Here is a 14,955-nt window from a genome sequence, read left to right as displayed (position 1 = left end):
AGAAAATGCCTTTAGTTCATTCAACACCTTTAGTTAGCATGAAACTCGGGTGTTGCTCTTCAAACACCATTCAGGCTTCCCCATCTCGTTTTTGTTCACAGTGTCTCTTCAATTCAGAATTTTCTTTTTAACATCTTGGGTCAATAAGCTACTCATCTTTTAAGGTTCACTTCTGTGAAATTTACCTGTTCCATTCTTCCCTCTGAGTCTTCTTTGTTCTTCCCTCAAACTTTTCTTTTGGTATCTACTATATTTTGCATTGCATTATACTATTTGCATACATGTCTTTTCTTCCTACTAACCTACTGGATTGATATCCTGGGGATCAGGCACTATATCTTATCTTTGCGCCTTAAAAACACAAGGTCTCAATACATATATTTGATTAGATGGAGATAATTAGCTACTTACCAACAACGAAGAGACATCATGACAGTACCCTTCACCACTCCTCCAGTATGGTCAACAGTGGTATGGGATGCTTTTCCATTGTGCAATCACTAGCTATTATATGAATGGTGCTGCTCAGCTATAAAGCCCCATCCTGTCACTCCTTTTGGAGCTTCATGATTGAGTGAAAATTCTTTACTTGGAAAATCACACAATTAGATGACACGTTGATATACTAAAACGTTTCCAAGCCAAAAACGGAGGATAGGTTTAAGTATTTTACCCTCAAACACTTTAAGTATAATATTACTGGACTCTGCAGTAACATGGTAAGTGCCCCAACAAAGTGAACTACTAGAATTGCTGTATTCCATGGCTTCTACCTCCTGAAGAAAGATACTGAGATCTGTAGATCAACCTATGATCAATGATGGGCAAGCCAGACAGAAATGCCCCTGAGTCAGAGAACCAACAGCCCATTTGGATGGTCAGATGTTGGGGGAAATCCGGTCAGCAAAGAATAATTCTTGTGTAGGTAGGAGAGTCATTACCACCTGGCCCTTGTCGTAGTGGTGGTGCTGGAGTTGGGTGAACGTGTGGGACATGTACCCATGGGGTCCAACCAGAGCAAGAAGTGACTCAGACTCTGGCAATGGGGCATAAGGCACTTGACTACACCCTCAACAGGGCAGGAAAGCTATATGTTAGCTTTCCTAAAGTTATACGGCAAGGGAAGCTATACTGCATATCTGAACTAAAGGACAGGCAAGGAGCTAAAGGAGTGGCTCAGAGTGGTATCTAGGAACAAGAGTACTAGTCACTGGTCCTGTCTGGACAGTTCAAAAGAAAAATGGCCTAGCGCTCCTTATAGAAACATGGCTCTCCCAGTGGAGGTGGAGGGATTGCAAAATGATGCAACAGGAAAGAAATGTATCGAAGTCTTGGCTTGCTGTGTATAACAAATCAGTTATCTTCAATTTTGCTTTTACTTACAAATATTTATTTTGATGCAGAATTTTTACATTGATCAAAAAGGATTGTGGTTGAGAAATGAGGTTCTAGAGGCAAGAGTGGCCTCAAGGTCTAGGACAGGGCAGGATCTACGCATGGAGGCTAAGGGGCTCCAGGGAGCATGTCAATAAGGAGCAGCCAATGTAGGCATTTTACTCTACCATCTTACTCTAACATTGGCACATTTTAGGGCCAGGTTCTAAGAATATCTGCATTCACTCGTGTTTACCCTCGTCCCTCAAAGACTCCACCCCTTTTCTATGTGTGATCTGGGGCAGAGGTCAGGCTGTGTAGTCAGGAGTTGCTGTGTGGGCTTCAGCTGGGAGAGTGTTTGGAAAAGCCGAGGTTGACAACTGGAAAATGGAAGTTTGGTTCTCTCAACAATCTAACCTGAGGTGCAATTATTATCTTTAAAACCTTAACTCTTGAGTTCATTAGACAAATTTGCAATCTACAGCTGAGGGTTTCATTTTGACATATCTGTACACTGACAATGCTGCATGAATTTTCAGATGACTAATCGCTTGTTCCAGAATGAAACACTGTGTGACCAGCTGTATAGCCTTTAGAACAAGTTAAACAGTTTGTTAGCAACACAGTTTTTTTTTTGGAACCATATACTTAGAATGTTTTAAAAATTAGGCATGTTATTGAAACGTGTATCAATCTTCTCGCATCACAATACTGTAGTCTTTAGACTAATTGCTAAATTTCTCCTTCTCCCTAAATAGAATCTCAAAGATCCATTAATCACTGTTACATAAACACAAAAACAAATTATCTAAAGCCACTCTCAGGTTACAGTTTGCAAGTTGTCCGTCCTTCCTGAATTTATCGTGAAATAATTCCCTGTCAAGCTGGGGTGGCTGGCGGCAGCACCCAGATTAAAAGCCAATACATTCCTGCAAACAAATTATCCAACAAATAGCAGCTCAAAGGGATGCTTCACACTGAGGCAAAATTGGAAAAATACAGCTTTTTTTTTTTTTCTTAAATTACATTTAAGGGGAAGAGTCAGAGGGAAAATATATTGATTGATACCTATTTGTGAACGTCTCTGGAAGTTAACACTGCAATCTTCTGCAGTTCTTGCTTTTTCAACATGTTACCAATTGGGAGTTGTGGTGACTATGCAGGAAACCAGCAGATAGTTGAAAATATCACATTCAAGACAAGTAAGGTAATACCAACTTTTTCTCTAAGTGCTGCCAAGAATTTCTGGTGACTCTGCAGAGACACTCATAGAAAACTTAATAGGACTCTTGACCTGTTAGAACTTGCTAGGATGGATTAAAATCCTTTTTGCCCCAGAAGCTGTCACTAATAAAAGGTGTTTTCAAAGAAATAGTTTTTTTTAAAAGCAACAAATCCAAGTTGTTCCTGACCTCCTTAAAACTCACCATTGGGTTCACTCATAAGTATGAAATAAATAGGAAATACTTAAGAAGACACATTGGCAGAGATTACTCTAAATTCACAGAGAAAACTCTGAGGTAATGCCAAATAAATTCTTATGTAATCATTTATTAAGCATGTGGGATTACTCAAACATACCAGTTACCTAATCTTTCAAGTGGAAAAAATACTTCATTGGTGATGAAGTAGGGAATGGGAATGAGGGATGAGCAAACCAGAGAAAATATTTTTAAAATTCTATTCATGTACTCCAAAAATCTGGGGCTATCCTAATCTCGAAACTTGCCTTAGTGACTACCAGTTTACTTGCATGATTATAATGTATTTTCCTTTCTGTTGCCTTTTTTTTTTTTTTAAATCAAAGCGTGATTTCATATTTTTCTGCATAAGCATAAAAATCCCAAGCCTTCCACATTTAAAGTAGATACTGGAGTAACCATTTTATTATTGCATCCAGATCATCTCTGGTGTCTTAATGCTAACTGGTAGGCAGGATACTATAGTGGTGAAGGGTTTGTATTAACACAGACTTGATTTTGAAGCCCATCTCTGCCATTTACTAGCTACTGAACTGTGTGCAAATTATTTAAGTTTCATTTGCCTTGGCTGAAATATTGGGATATTTTGCTCATATAAACCATTTCATGTAGTGCACAACACTTAATAAGCAACACTTAATAAGTGCTCCAATAAATACTAGTTAGTATAAGAATTCTTTTCACCATGATTTTCCTCAAAGGAAAAATATTTTGGTGACAAAAGGTCTGGGAGTGGAGTGAACAGCCATGGGGCTTTTGGAAGCCCCTCTAAATGGCTTCATCACTGTCATAAAAAAGTAGTCTAGTTTGAACCTAGGTGAGAGCCCATACAACCACCTCTGTAGAAAGGAGACAGGGCAAGAAGATGACACCCTGAGGAAATCAGAGAGCAGTCTACACTGGGAAATGCAAACTAAGTGGCTCAACTGTGCCCTCCGGAAAGTGTTATTAGAAAAACACCACTATGGACAGATACACACACATATTGCTACTGCAGAGCAGGACAAATATTTGAAGGTGTTCTTGTTATTACTAATAAGAAGTCCATGAAACTTTTACTGTGCTCCCCATCCTCCAATATCTATTCTCTTACAAGTTATAGAACCCACACACACAAATAAAACAAATCCTTCTCTGTGCATTTTATATCCCTCCCCACTACATTGCCCTCTTAATACCTGCACCTGAAAATTAGTACTCATTGTTGTAACAAGGGATGGAAGTAGGAGGGAATGGCAGGAACTATAAAACAAAATTGCATTGGATAAGCAGAATGAAGGTTATTCCCAGAATATTTAGAGAAAAAGCAAAGCAACGCTTTGAAGAGAGACAGTAACTGAAGACTGAGAAGCAATGCCGTAATTCTCTCAAACCTGTTGTTTCTTCTAGTTTTCTGTTCAACATCGTGCAGTTTCTATCTTTTGAGATGCTGCAGGGGGAAAAAATGCCATTAGAAATTTAGGCCTTGAAATCAAACACTTGAGAAAAAAAGTTTTCTACATTTTGAATTTTATAAAGCACTATTTATGTTCCTCCAGAATAGAGCCAGAACAGCTCTAGAAAGTTGACTGATCCTATTGCCAAAGTGCTTATTTAGTCAGGCAGGCCAGTTGTTCCAGAAGAAATAGATATTCATCTAAAATGCCACCTGTACCTACATTTCTCAGTAGCATGTTAGACACAGAGACTTCTGCACGTCCAAAATTCCATGGTTAATGGTCTCTTTTCTCAATTATAATAGATGATTTAGCTTTGACAAAAAGATTAAAGGATATGCAAATATTTCTTACATCAGTGACTTAAAACTCTCATATTTAGAAATAAATTATGTAGCAACTTGATATGAACCATCCTGCATAAAACAGCCTGTAGTCACCAAATCTTCCAGCTAGCCTGTTTACATCACTTAACCCATTATCAGTCTTGTGGGTAACAATTACAAATATAAATCTCCTCTTTACCCTTTTGTTTTACCAACATTTGCTCATTAGATTAGATGCTGAGTACAGTCACATAAACCTCACAAGAATCATGACCTATAGATAAAAAGCTATTTCTCTACCTAAATGGACTAAGCCACAGAATAATTTATGCACTAATTCCTTCTCTTTGTACTTAGCAAGTTGTTTTAAATCTCCACAGGTCATGGTGGTTCTATAAATATTTTATATACATCAATATACATAAATGTTCTTGCCCATGCATGCTAGGACAATTTCTAAATAATATCAAGTAGCTCCAAGACTGGTCTCTCCAGTGACCTGCTAATGCAGACTTTGTTTTTGCACATTTGGAAGTGGCCTCAGCTGTTGGTACACTCATCACTGTCTCTCTCCAACAGTGTGTCAAGCTTTTCCAGCTGTCCTTTACTTCTCCACCAACGCATGCCTTTTTGCCATTCTTTCATAACTGGTTGTGTGTACAACTTCTATCCCAAATCCTACTGTGTCAAGGGAACTTAATAAACCATAAAAACTTTCTAAGAAGTGACAGAAGAAAAAAAAAAAGCCTGATTTCTCATGGGACTTATGTACTCACATGATCTTAGAGATGTATTACTATGTAGAATGAGGTATTTGTTTTATTCTGGGGTCTATTTCCAACTTACAATAATAATCATTTAAAATAGTTTGCTTTAGTATAGGACATTAGACTAATACTTGCATTCAAGTTCATTTATCCATTGACTTTGAAAGTAAATCATACTTCTGGAAATTTCTGATGACTCAAGAATATATAGGAGAACATTTCCTTATGTTTCTTTCTTGCTTTAGTCACCATTTCCCATTAATATTTAAGAAACATGTATATTTAAAAGCTTTCTGGGGAAACCCCTCAAAAAATTCCTTTATAGTTTTTCAATGCCTTAGTCTCAATTTTGTGGAAAATCTTACCAATGTGAAGATACACTGATAGTTTTTCACAAGTTGAAAGACCCCAGGGTTTATTATGTCAAGTAGTTCTTATCTGGGATCATTACCGCAATCCTAGTATCACAAAGCAACAAGATTCAAAGATGAGGCTACACTTAAGTGTTAACCTGCTATGCAGTGGAAAGGGCAACTATCTTTTCCAACAACCTATTAAATACCATTTAATAGTAGTGATAATGGTTAGTGAAGTTGGCTTTGCAAAGTCTTTACAGAATCAAAACTGAACTCAAATGGACAATCTATTTGTTTTTCCTAAGCTGGTCTAATAATCTTGGTTAGTATGATTTAGATAGCTTGGAAACAAAAACACATGAAAAATAAGAGTGATTCCCATAACAAATCAGTTTTTCTGCTGCTTTGAGTTTTGGAAAACAAAGTGATAAAAGTGCTAAAGCAAACAGGGTGTTAAATTTGGGCTCTGGTAGTATGCAGAGACTCTCTCTCTTTGCACAGTCTAACTGGTCTAAACCATGTCAAGTTGGTGCAGCATGTTGGCTACAGAACTTTTGGGCACTGGTGCAGATTTAAAGCAACTATCTGGCTCAGAATCTATTTGAACTTCCTAAACATCTCTGGGCAGCAAGTCCATTATAAGCAGGTTCTATAGCACCCAGATATCAACCATGGCCAAAACAAAGCCACTTTAATAGAATCATGAGGTCCATTTACTGGTGGCTTGGAAAGGAAGTGATTGAAATACTAGGGCTATGCTTATATTTACAGCTAAGTTCAGAAAACTAAAAAAAAAAAAAAAAAACTAAAAAAAAAAAAAAAACAAAAGAAAGAAAAGAAAAATCCCTTACACTTGAATGATCGAGTGTAGTTTTGAGCTTTAGCTAATACAATTAAGAAAAAAGTTTGGTTCTTATGCATTCACATCCTTGCTCAATAAACAAACAAAAAACAAATATGAGTTTCTTCCTGTAGAACTAGTTTTCATTCCTAAAAATGGAGATTCAAATATATTTCTTAATTCTACTTGCTCAGCTTTCTCCCGATCACCAAAATATACTTATAAACACAAACTCTCTTTTCTGTTCTCTGCCTCCTTAGATTCCCAACCTAGCTTAAAAAAGTTTCTTTTTAGGTCAGACGCTGATTTAAGGAGTTAAATTATACTTGCCCTTAAGACAACTATAGAATTGAGACATGAACATCTTTGTTTTCCCATAAATGGACATGATAATGCCTTTTCATTTGTTTCTTTCAACATCACAAATACAAGATCCACGTTTTATTTTCCTGCCTCTTTTCCAGTAAGGCTGAAGTACATGGAACCCAATGAGGATCTCCCCCTCTCCCATCAATAATACAGCCAGGAAGCTGGATTTGAAGCATTGTTTGTCCTTGCGGTCCTTGGAAGAACTCCTGGTCTTTAAATTCACAGTGCAGCTGTTGATCAAAAAATTATTCAGAGAGATTAATATATTCTCAAACTAATATTCTGTCAGACAAGTTGATTGTGAAGACTTATAAAATACTTATGTCTAAGTAAAAACAATGCCTATTTACAACTGTAAGAAACTAACAAAAATAATTTAATGTAGAATGAAAAGCTCAACCTCATTTCAACTCTGTACTAGATGACAGAAGTGCTCTGTGATGACCAAATGCTTGGGCAATGTAGGGTGATTGCCGCCATTGAGCCAAAATACAATCACATGCATCAGAGTCAGAGGCTGGCTCCTCAAAGCAAGCCAGCTTTTCTGGCTAGAGATGGACACAGAATGTTAGGGGCTTCTTCAAACACCCAGATGATATGTGAGAAATGGTGACATTTGCAGCCATACACCTTTCAGAAACAAACTAAATCTGCAGTTTATCCTTAATTTAAGAAAAAGAAAGGAATACAATAGGATTAAAGTACATGAAAAAGAGCAGCTGAACTAGTCAGATTTGGCTTCTACTATTAGTTCTAATTAACCTCGGGCAGACCCCACAAACCCTGTGCACATGAATGACTACCCTCACCTGTGAAATGAGAATAGGCGTGGTGACATCCATGTGCTTCTGTTCTCATATCACTCAATGGTCTCCAAACATCTTCCATTTATGAAATAAGTATTTTAGAGTTAAACGATGTAGATGTGGGTGGTGAACCTATCCTACTCCACTGTCGTATCTTAAGGTCTACCACATATTTAGTTCATAATTTTTTAAATATGGTGATACTGATGCTTTAAAAATCCTTAGAATTAGGGCTTGATGAAAATCTACACAATCTAGCAATCACTAAGACAAGACAAAATTTAGGTCATGAAATGCCAACCAATTCAATAGTGTTTTGTTCAAGTTCAATAATGCAATCTGATACTGCTGAAATTCAACTTTCTCTTAAATAGAAACATTAAAAAAAAAAAAATTCTAAGGTAGATTTTTTTGTGGTTGTTATTCACGGACTACTTCAAATTTACTAGAAATGCCCCAACACACAAATATCTGATTAAACTGAAAACCACCTATAAACTACAATCTGTTATGCTTTACTCAAAATAATTACATGCTATTCACATCTTGATTTGCCAATTTTGATAATGGTGTGCACGGCCAATTTAGAGTTACACTGGACTTATATAACAGCAAATACTGTATCAACAGTTAACACAATCCGTGATGCTTTTTATCTTTTTTTAGAAAAACCTAAGGCAGACACATCTGGAGACAAATTTTTCAATAGGCTCCTCGTGGCAATGGAGGATGCTACATATCACATACAGAAGTAAAGGCAGTAGCTGCAAAGCATGCTCCCTAGCATATTCACAACGGTGTATTATATCCTTCCCAGAGGCTTCCCTAGAAAGCAAAGTTGTTTTTTATTTTTTTAATACACAAATAAATGACCAAGAGATTTTAAAGAATGCTGTGTTTTGGAGGTGAGACATGACAATGTCAATAAATGTAGAAGGTAAAATTTCGCAACTTTTCCATACAGGATTTTCCACTGTACTATATATAAGCCTTCTCTCTATACTTGTCCTTTAGGAACTCTATTCCTAAAGCAGAGTTATCTCAAGAATCCCCTCTTTTGATTAGATAAAAATGTTTTTATCTAATCTATCTATCTAAGAAACAATTCTTAGGCACGTTTCACTTCTCTTTAAAAAATTCTTTTAAAAGTTTAATATTCTTAAGTATTCACAATTGTACAACAGAAACAACTTTTTAATAGAATGTATTATTCTTGAAATGGTTGTTAAATTTGACCAAGGCTCTTAAAAGGAATTTTGCAGCATCCTACACTCTGAATTCCCCAACTCAGTTTAATCTTCAGACACCCACTTGTGCCAGGGTCAGTGAAACAGAAAATTCTATTTATCAAAAACAGTTTCCTGTTTAAAACGAGCACCCTCTTTGATATCACTCATTAAAAGCTACTTATGTTCCATACAAACTGGTATATTTGGCATTTATTGAAACTACCAGTAAACTCCAGTATTATTCTTCTTTAGAAAACTTCAACATTTTTGGTATGTGGAAGAGTTCCAAACAGTTTGACCTTGCAATGTGAACGCTCTGTTAACCACAGCAGTGGCTTCTAGGAGAGCCGCTGAGCAGCTGTCGTGTTTCCCAACAGAACAGGGTGTAACATTCTTCTGCTCACCATGTTTATTTAATGGCACACTCTAACTCTCAGGGCATGCAGTCTGCTGAAAACATCAACCTATTATCACTGACTGCTGTGTACCCTTTGCAATAAAGTTACTCTCTTAACAATAAACAAATAAAACACACTATTTTATACTATTGGGTCAAATTAATTTTATTATGCTCCATGATGAATTGCCACCAGTGCAACATCCTATTCACTATACATTTCAAAAAAAAAAAAAAAAAAAAAAAAAAAATTCACATACTAAACAAAATTTCAGTTGTTTGAAAATGAAATGATTGAAAGTCTTTATGAATCTCATACATACAATATGTGGCTAGCTGAAATTGTCTATCACGTAGTATTTAGATATAAAAAGCCTCATGCTAGTTTGTTAAATGCAAAGGCTACCAGACAACCATATAGCTGGAGAATATACGGAGGCTTTCAGACAATGCACAGGTATAGTGCTGCTCACAGTGCAAGATGGTAGAGGACTGAAACATGCAACCTTACACCTTACTTGGTAAAGCAGATTTAGTCTTCATGCCTGGACTGAACTCCACAGCTGCTGTGTTTCAACCAATAGTAATTTAGACTTTGTGCAACAACAACCAAAGTCTTTTTTTTTCTTTAAGAAAAAAAGAATAAATTCAATTACCTTTGGCAAATTATATATCCATCTTACATGTTTAAAATTGTGCTTCGACTTCAAAGAATGGATACTCTCTGCTGAGACAAGTTCCTGATAAATATTTATTATACCAAAGTTAGCTCAAAAATCTAGAATTCCTTGGCCAAAAGTTAAGAGAGATCTTAAATTGGCATTACCTTGAAGACATTTCTAGGAAATTTAAAATGTTTTCATATTGTAAAAAAGAAAAAAAATTAATTAACATTACTTAAAATAATTATAATGTCCCATTTAACTTTTGTACAAATTCCTGATTTTATTGGTTAGTAGTTGTTCAGCCTCATCTGCACCAGATTCACTGAGCTCAAGCCACAAAAAAATGATAGTTAAGTAGAAAAAGGTTTCTAGCAGCAGAGGGCACTGTTGTTGCAAGAAACAAAAAGTCTAGAATCTTTCCCATGTGCTTAAATTACTCTTGCAAGAAAGATAATGTTCTTTGAATAACTTAACTGTTTTACTGCACCACTTACTGCTTTCAGCAACAAAACCTTTTAAATTATTTCTTATGATAACTAGATGCATGATCACTATAGATTATGTACTAAATGGTTAAAATTCAAGCCACATCTTGCAGGTCCAGCCTGTCAAGATCTGCCAATACTAGATTTTTTTGGTCGGTACAATTCTAGATAGCGTAATTTTTAGTTGGATATTGCGACTATAGTAATGAAATACATTTGGAACTACATTATGTGTATGACTCAATGTGAGAAAAATATGTGTCTGTATTTAAATCAGATAATTTTCTACCTAAAATTTAAAGTAGGTAGGTATGATAATTAGCATTATAAATATGAAACAACCACCTTTAGGCAGATTAGTGTATCGCAGAGAGGCAAAGAAACCCTAATTTTAACATACCATTTAGTATACATAACAAATGTGCAGGTTGTAAAGTTTTATCTTTAAAAAGAATCTATCACTCAGTTACGTGTTTCAAGAAATTTGACACTGAGATCACTAATCTTTTTTTAAAAAAATGTAACCCTTCACTTGCTATTTGACAAAAACTGTCAAAAATTATCAAAATAAATGCATGTGAGGTCCTGCATTTCAGTGCATATCTTTGCCAACTAGATTAAATTTTTAGTTGGTATTTTTGAATACCTCAATCCACACAAAGTGCAAAATAAAAATGCTGAAATTCCACACTATTTTAGTACTATTCTGATTTGTATAGCTTTTTTAACCAAATATTGAAGTAACCATAATATGACTTCAGTTCACACAGAATGGAAAGTACTCCCTAAATCCCCCAAACTTCAACTTGCTTCAGAATAATACCCAAAAAATTTTCAAAAATTTTGCCAAAAAGAGCCTGCCACATTTGCCACAGCATCAAAATAACCTCAGTCAATAATGAGTATGTAAGGGCTCCTTATGATTCCAGCCTGCAAATACCACTGCTATCCCAATAACAGGCAGTATTGCTGTAAGAGGTGTGTTACTCATCTTCCCCAGTAGTATCTCTGCAGTGATTTTATGTAGAGCATATTGCTAAAATTTGAGAAACTGCATCAGTATAGTGATGTCTAGAGAACTGTGCAATGTATCAGCTTCAACATTCATATGTAGTGTTGTATTCAAAATAAAGGGGCTAAAGAAACTAAAGTTTGCATCACTTAAGAAAGAATGTAGTGCTATACTAGATTTTTTTTTTTTAAGAAAATTTAGGTACAGAAAAAGTAGGGTATGAAAATAGTGTTTTCCTTCTGGCATTATAAGTAAATTACATTAAGGTTTTTGTCAGTCTCACATATAGTATTTAAACTCCCTTGTTGATGGAATGAAAAATATTCACAAATCAAGTGAGCATCCTGGTGTAAACTTGCACACAATAACAGGGAGTAGCTTTGTAGAGGATTATGACAAACCTTTACAGATTAAATGAGGTATTGCACAGATTAATTAAAAAAAAAAAAGCAAAAAAGGCAACAAAAATATACAGCAAATTGGTAGAACATTTACATGATAATTTTACAGAATCCACAGAAAGAAAGTAGTGTTTAGTATTTCACCTTAAAAATATATATATATATAATATATAGATCAGTCTTCCCACTCATCATCATCCTCAAAATCTTCTTCATCATCTTCATCTTCATCTTCATCTAGAAGAAAATTGAGACACACAATTAAAATATATGCATAAATAAAACAACATTACATAATTCTTGGGTGATTTCTCCAATTATCTAACTCCTGAAACATAGATAATCTGACTCCCAGAAGAATCTAGTTACTAAAATAGTTTAAAGTGAAGCTAAAGAAATATATCTATAGAGTACGACAGTAAACTAAAGATTAAAACAGGACTCAGAAGACGAGGGTTCTAATTCCTTAGTATCTATGTGACAAATTTCAAACTGTGTTAATGTATAAAATCACATCTGGGTTGACCTTTCTGTCACAAATCCAACTGCCTTCTTGTACTCTTCATGTAGATTCTCAAACTCAAAACTTCTAACTTTTATCTCCTTCCCCAATCTTCTTTTCCTGCTCCATACGGGTCTGCTCCATCTCAATAAATGGCACCACCGTCCTGTCACATAATCAGGCCAAAAACCTAGAAATTATGATTATTTCCTCCTTCTTCACCATCCAATGATCAAGCCTGCTCTCTTTCACTTTTTTCATTATTACTCTCCACACCACCATCACATCCTGCTTGGATTAGTGCAACTCTAGAGTCTATTTGCCTCACAGCAAATGGAGTGATATTATTTAAATTCCAACTTTAAAAACATCATGTTGCTACCCTCCTTTAAGTCCTCCTGTGGCTACCTACCACTGCTATCTGAATGAATCTGATGCTCCCTACCTCTAAAAGACTCTACATGATTTGCCCAGTTACTGTTTCTCCGCATCCCCCAAGCTTTTCTCACAACGCACTCTCCCTTCAAGTCACTATCTCTATTAAGATGGCCTCCTTTCTGTCCCTTAAACTTACCAAGCTTATTCTGGCTTTAAAGCTTCTGCAGTAGCTATTTCTTCCGTTAAACTAATCTTCTCATCATTTAGGACCCACTCAAAAACTACTTCCTCAGAAAGGCCTTTCCTGACCATCATACATAAAGTAGAGCCCTTCCCCACAATCAGTAACTGCCTATCCCATTTTATTTCCTCCTATCACTTACTAATATCTAAAATTATTGTACTTTATTAAGCTCCATGACAGCAGGTACCCTGCCTATCTTATTTTTCACTGTATCCTCAACACCAAAAACAGTGCTACTAATCAGCTGTTTAATAAATATTTGTTGAAGGAATATTTAGATGGCATTATATTTTATATACATACTTCTATATTATACAGACTTTCCATATTTAACCTCTTAAATATATATACCTCAGAGGACCTATGAAGACCATGTATATACAGTGACATAGTAGCTGAGTAACTGCACTTGATAATGATAAACAGGCAGTAAGACTATGTGACATACGTGTGGGTTACATGTAGAGAACACAGAACAAACTTTTTCTTCCATTTTTCTCCACATAAAATTGATTGTCTTAGTATCTGAAAAAGTACTTGAGCTCTAGTATTAAAACTTGAAAATTAACAGAAGCCAAAGAGGGGCAAATTTATCTTTTCTTGGCCCCAAAGAAAGTTGTAACTTATTTTTATTTTTCATTTTTTGAGATGGAGTTTGACTCTTGTTGCCTAGGCTGGAGTGCAATGGCGCAATCTTGGCTCATTGCAACCTCCACCTCCCGGGTTCATGTCATTCTCCAGCCTCAGCCTCCCGAGTAGCTGGGATTACAGGCGCCGACCCCATGCTTGGCTAATTTTTGTATTTTTAGTAGACATGGGGTTTCAGTATGTTGGCCAGGCTGGTCTCGAACTCCTGACCTCAGGTGATCCACCTGCCTAGGCCTCCCAAAGTGTTGGGATTACAGGTGTGAGGTGCCATGCCTGGCCTAAGTTGTTACTTTTATAACAATAACTATTTATTATTTATTTATGTCTGATGGTCAGCTCTAAATTGTTATAGAATTTATTTGGAAAGGAGTTCAACTGACTTCATGTTAACTTCTGTGTTTACTTTTCTAGCAAGGGAAATAATTTGCTACCAGCTTTTGCTAGACATGCTTTACAAAATTTACCTGAATGAAAAGCGTCAAAGACACTCAACTATGCTGGTATTTACAGAGTGACAAAAAACAGAAATTTATCAGTATCTATGGTGAAGAGGAGGAAGTAGCTAATAATTCCATCATGAGATACTACCACAGAAATACTAATAGTTAAATAGTTAAGAGCTAATAGCTAACAAGTCTGAAAAAAGTAAAAACAATCCTATACTGTCATTATATTAGCATGACTATTATATATTGTTTAAAAAAAAACTTAATTGTAGGGAAATGTTTAACAGAACTCACAGATACCAGCATAGGATAAATTCTTTTTCAGAATCATGTATTTCACAGAAGGCATTCTCTTATCTGGAAAGAATGAAGATCTTTATCTCTTCCTAGCAAGCAACCTTTAAACTAAGCTTGAGATTTTTAGATGTCATTCCTGTGACATAAGAAATTCAGGCGCTTTGCCTCATCTGTGAGGATTAGGGCTAAGAATTCAGGTAATTTTCACTGTTTCTAGAGTTTCCAAAAAAACAGTATACCATAGACATATTATGCTTTAAATACTGTGTCTATGTATATCCTATTGACATACAATTTAGCAATTCAGACCTCTCTTACGACTTCCAGACTCATAACCAAATGCTACTCCATATCTATATTTGAATTATTAGATATCTCAAATTTAATATGTAAAACCAAACTCCTAATCTTCCCTTTCAAACTTTTTCTTCCTAAGTGTCCCTTTTCCAGATGTTCAAGTCAAAAACCTTGGAGTCATCTTGCACTCTTCCCTTT

The 14,955-nt window shown here is 35.7% G+C and overlaps 1 protein-coding gene across 1 annotated transcript in view; it reads right to left on the bottom strand.

Annotated features, from left to right (window-relative positions):
* Positions 1 to 5,130: 5,130 nt before the first annotated feature.
* WASL (WASP like actin nucleation promoting factor) overlaps positions 5,131 to 14,955 on the bottom strand; it is a 67,729-nt gene continuing 57,904 nt past the window's right edge. The window contains exon 11 of the mRNA XM_003921031.4: positions 5,131 to 12,182. Within this exon, the coding sequence (XP_003921080.1) occupies positions 12,121 to 12,182 (62 nt within the window). The 3' untranslated portion in view covers positions 5,131 to 12,120. The remainder of the gene's footprint in view (positions 12,183 to 14,955) is intronic.

This window comes from Saimiri boliviensis, chromosome 10, assembly GCF_048565385.1.
Source record: "Saimiri boliviensis isolate mSaiBol1 chromosome 10, mSaiBol1.pri, whole genome shotgun sequence".
In the NCBI taxonomy this organism is placed as follows: domain Eukaryota; kingdom Metazoa; phylum Chordata; class Mammalia; order Primates; family Cebidae; genus Saimiri; species Saimiri boliviensis.
This window is presented reverse-complemented; position numbering and strand designations above follow the sequence as displayed.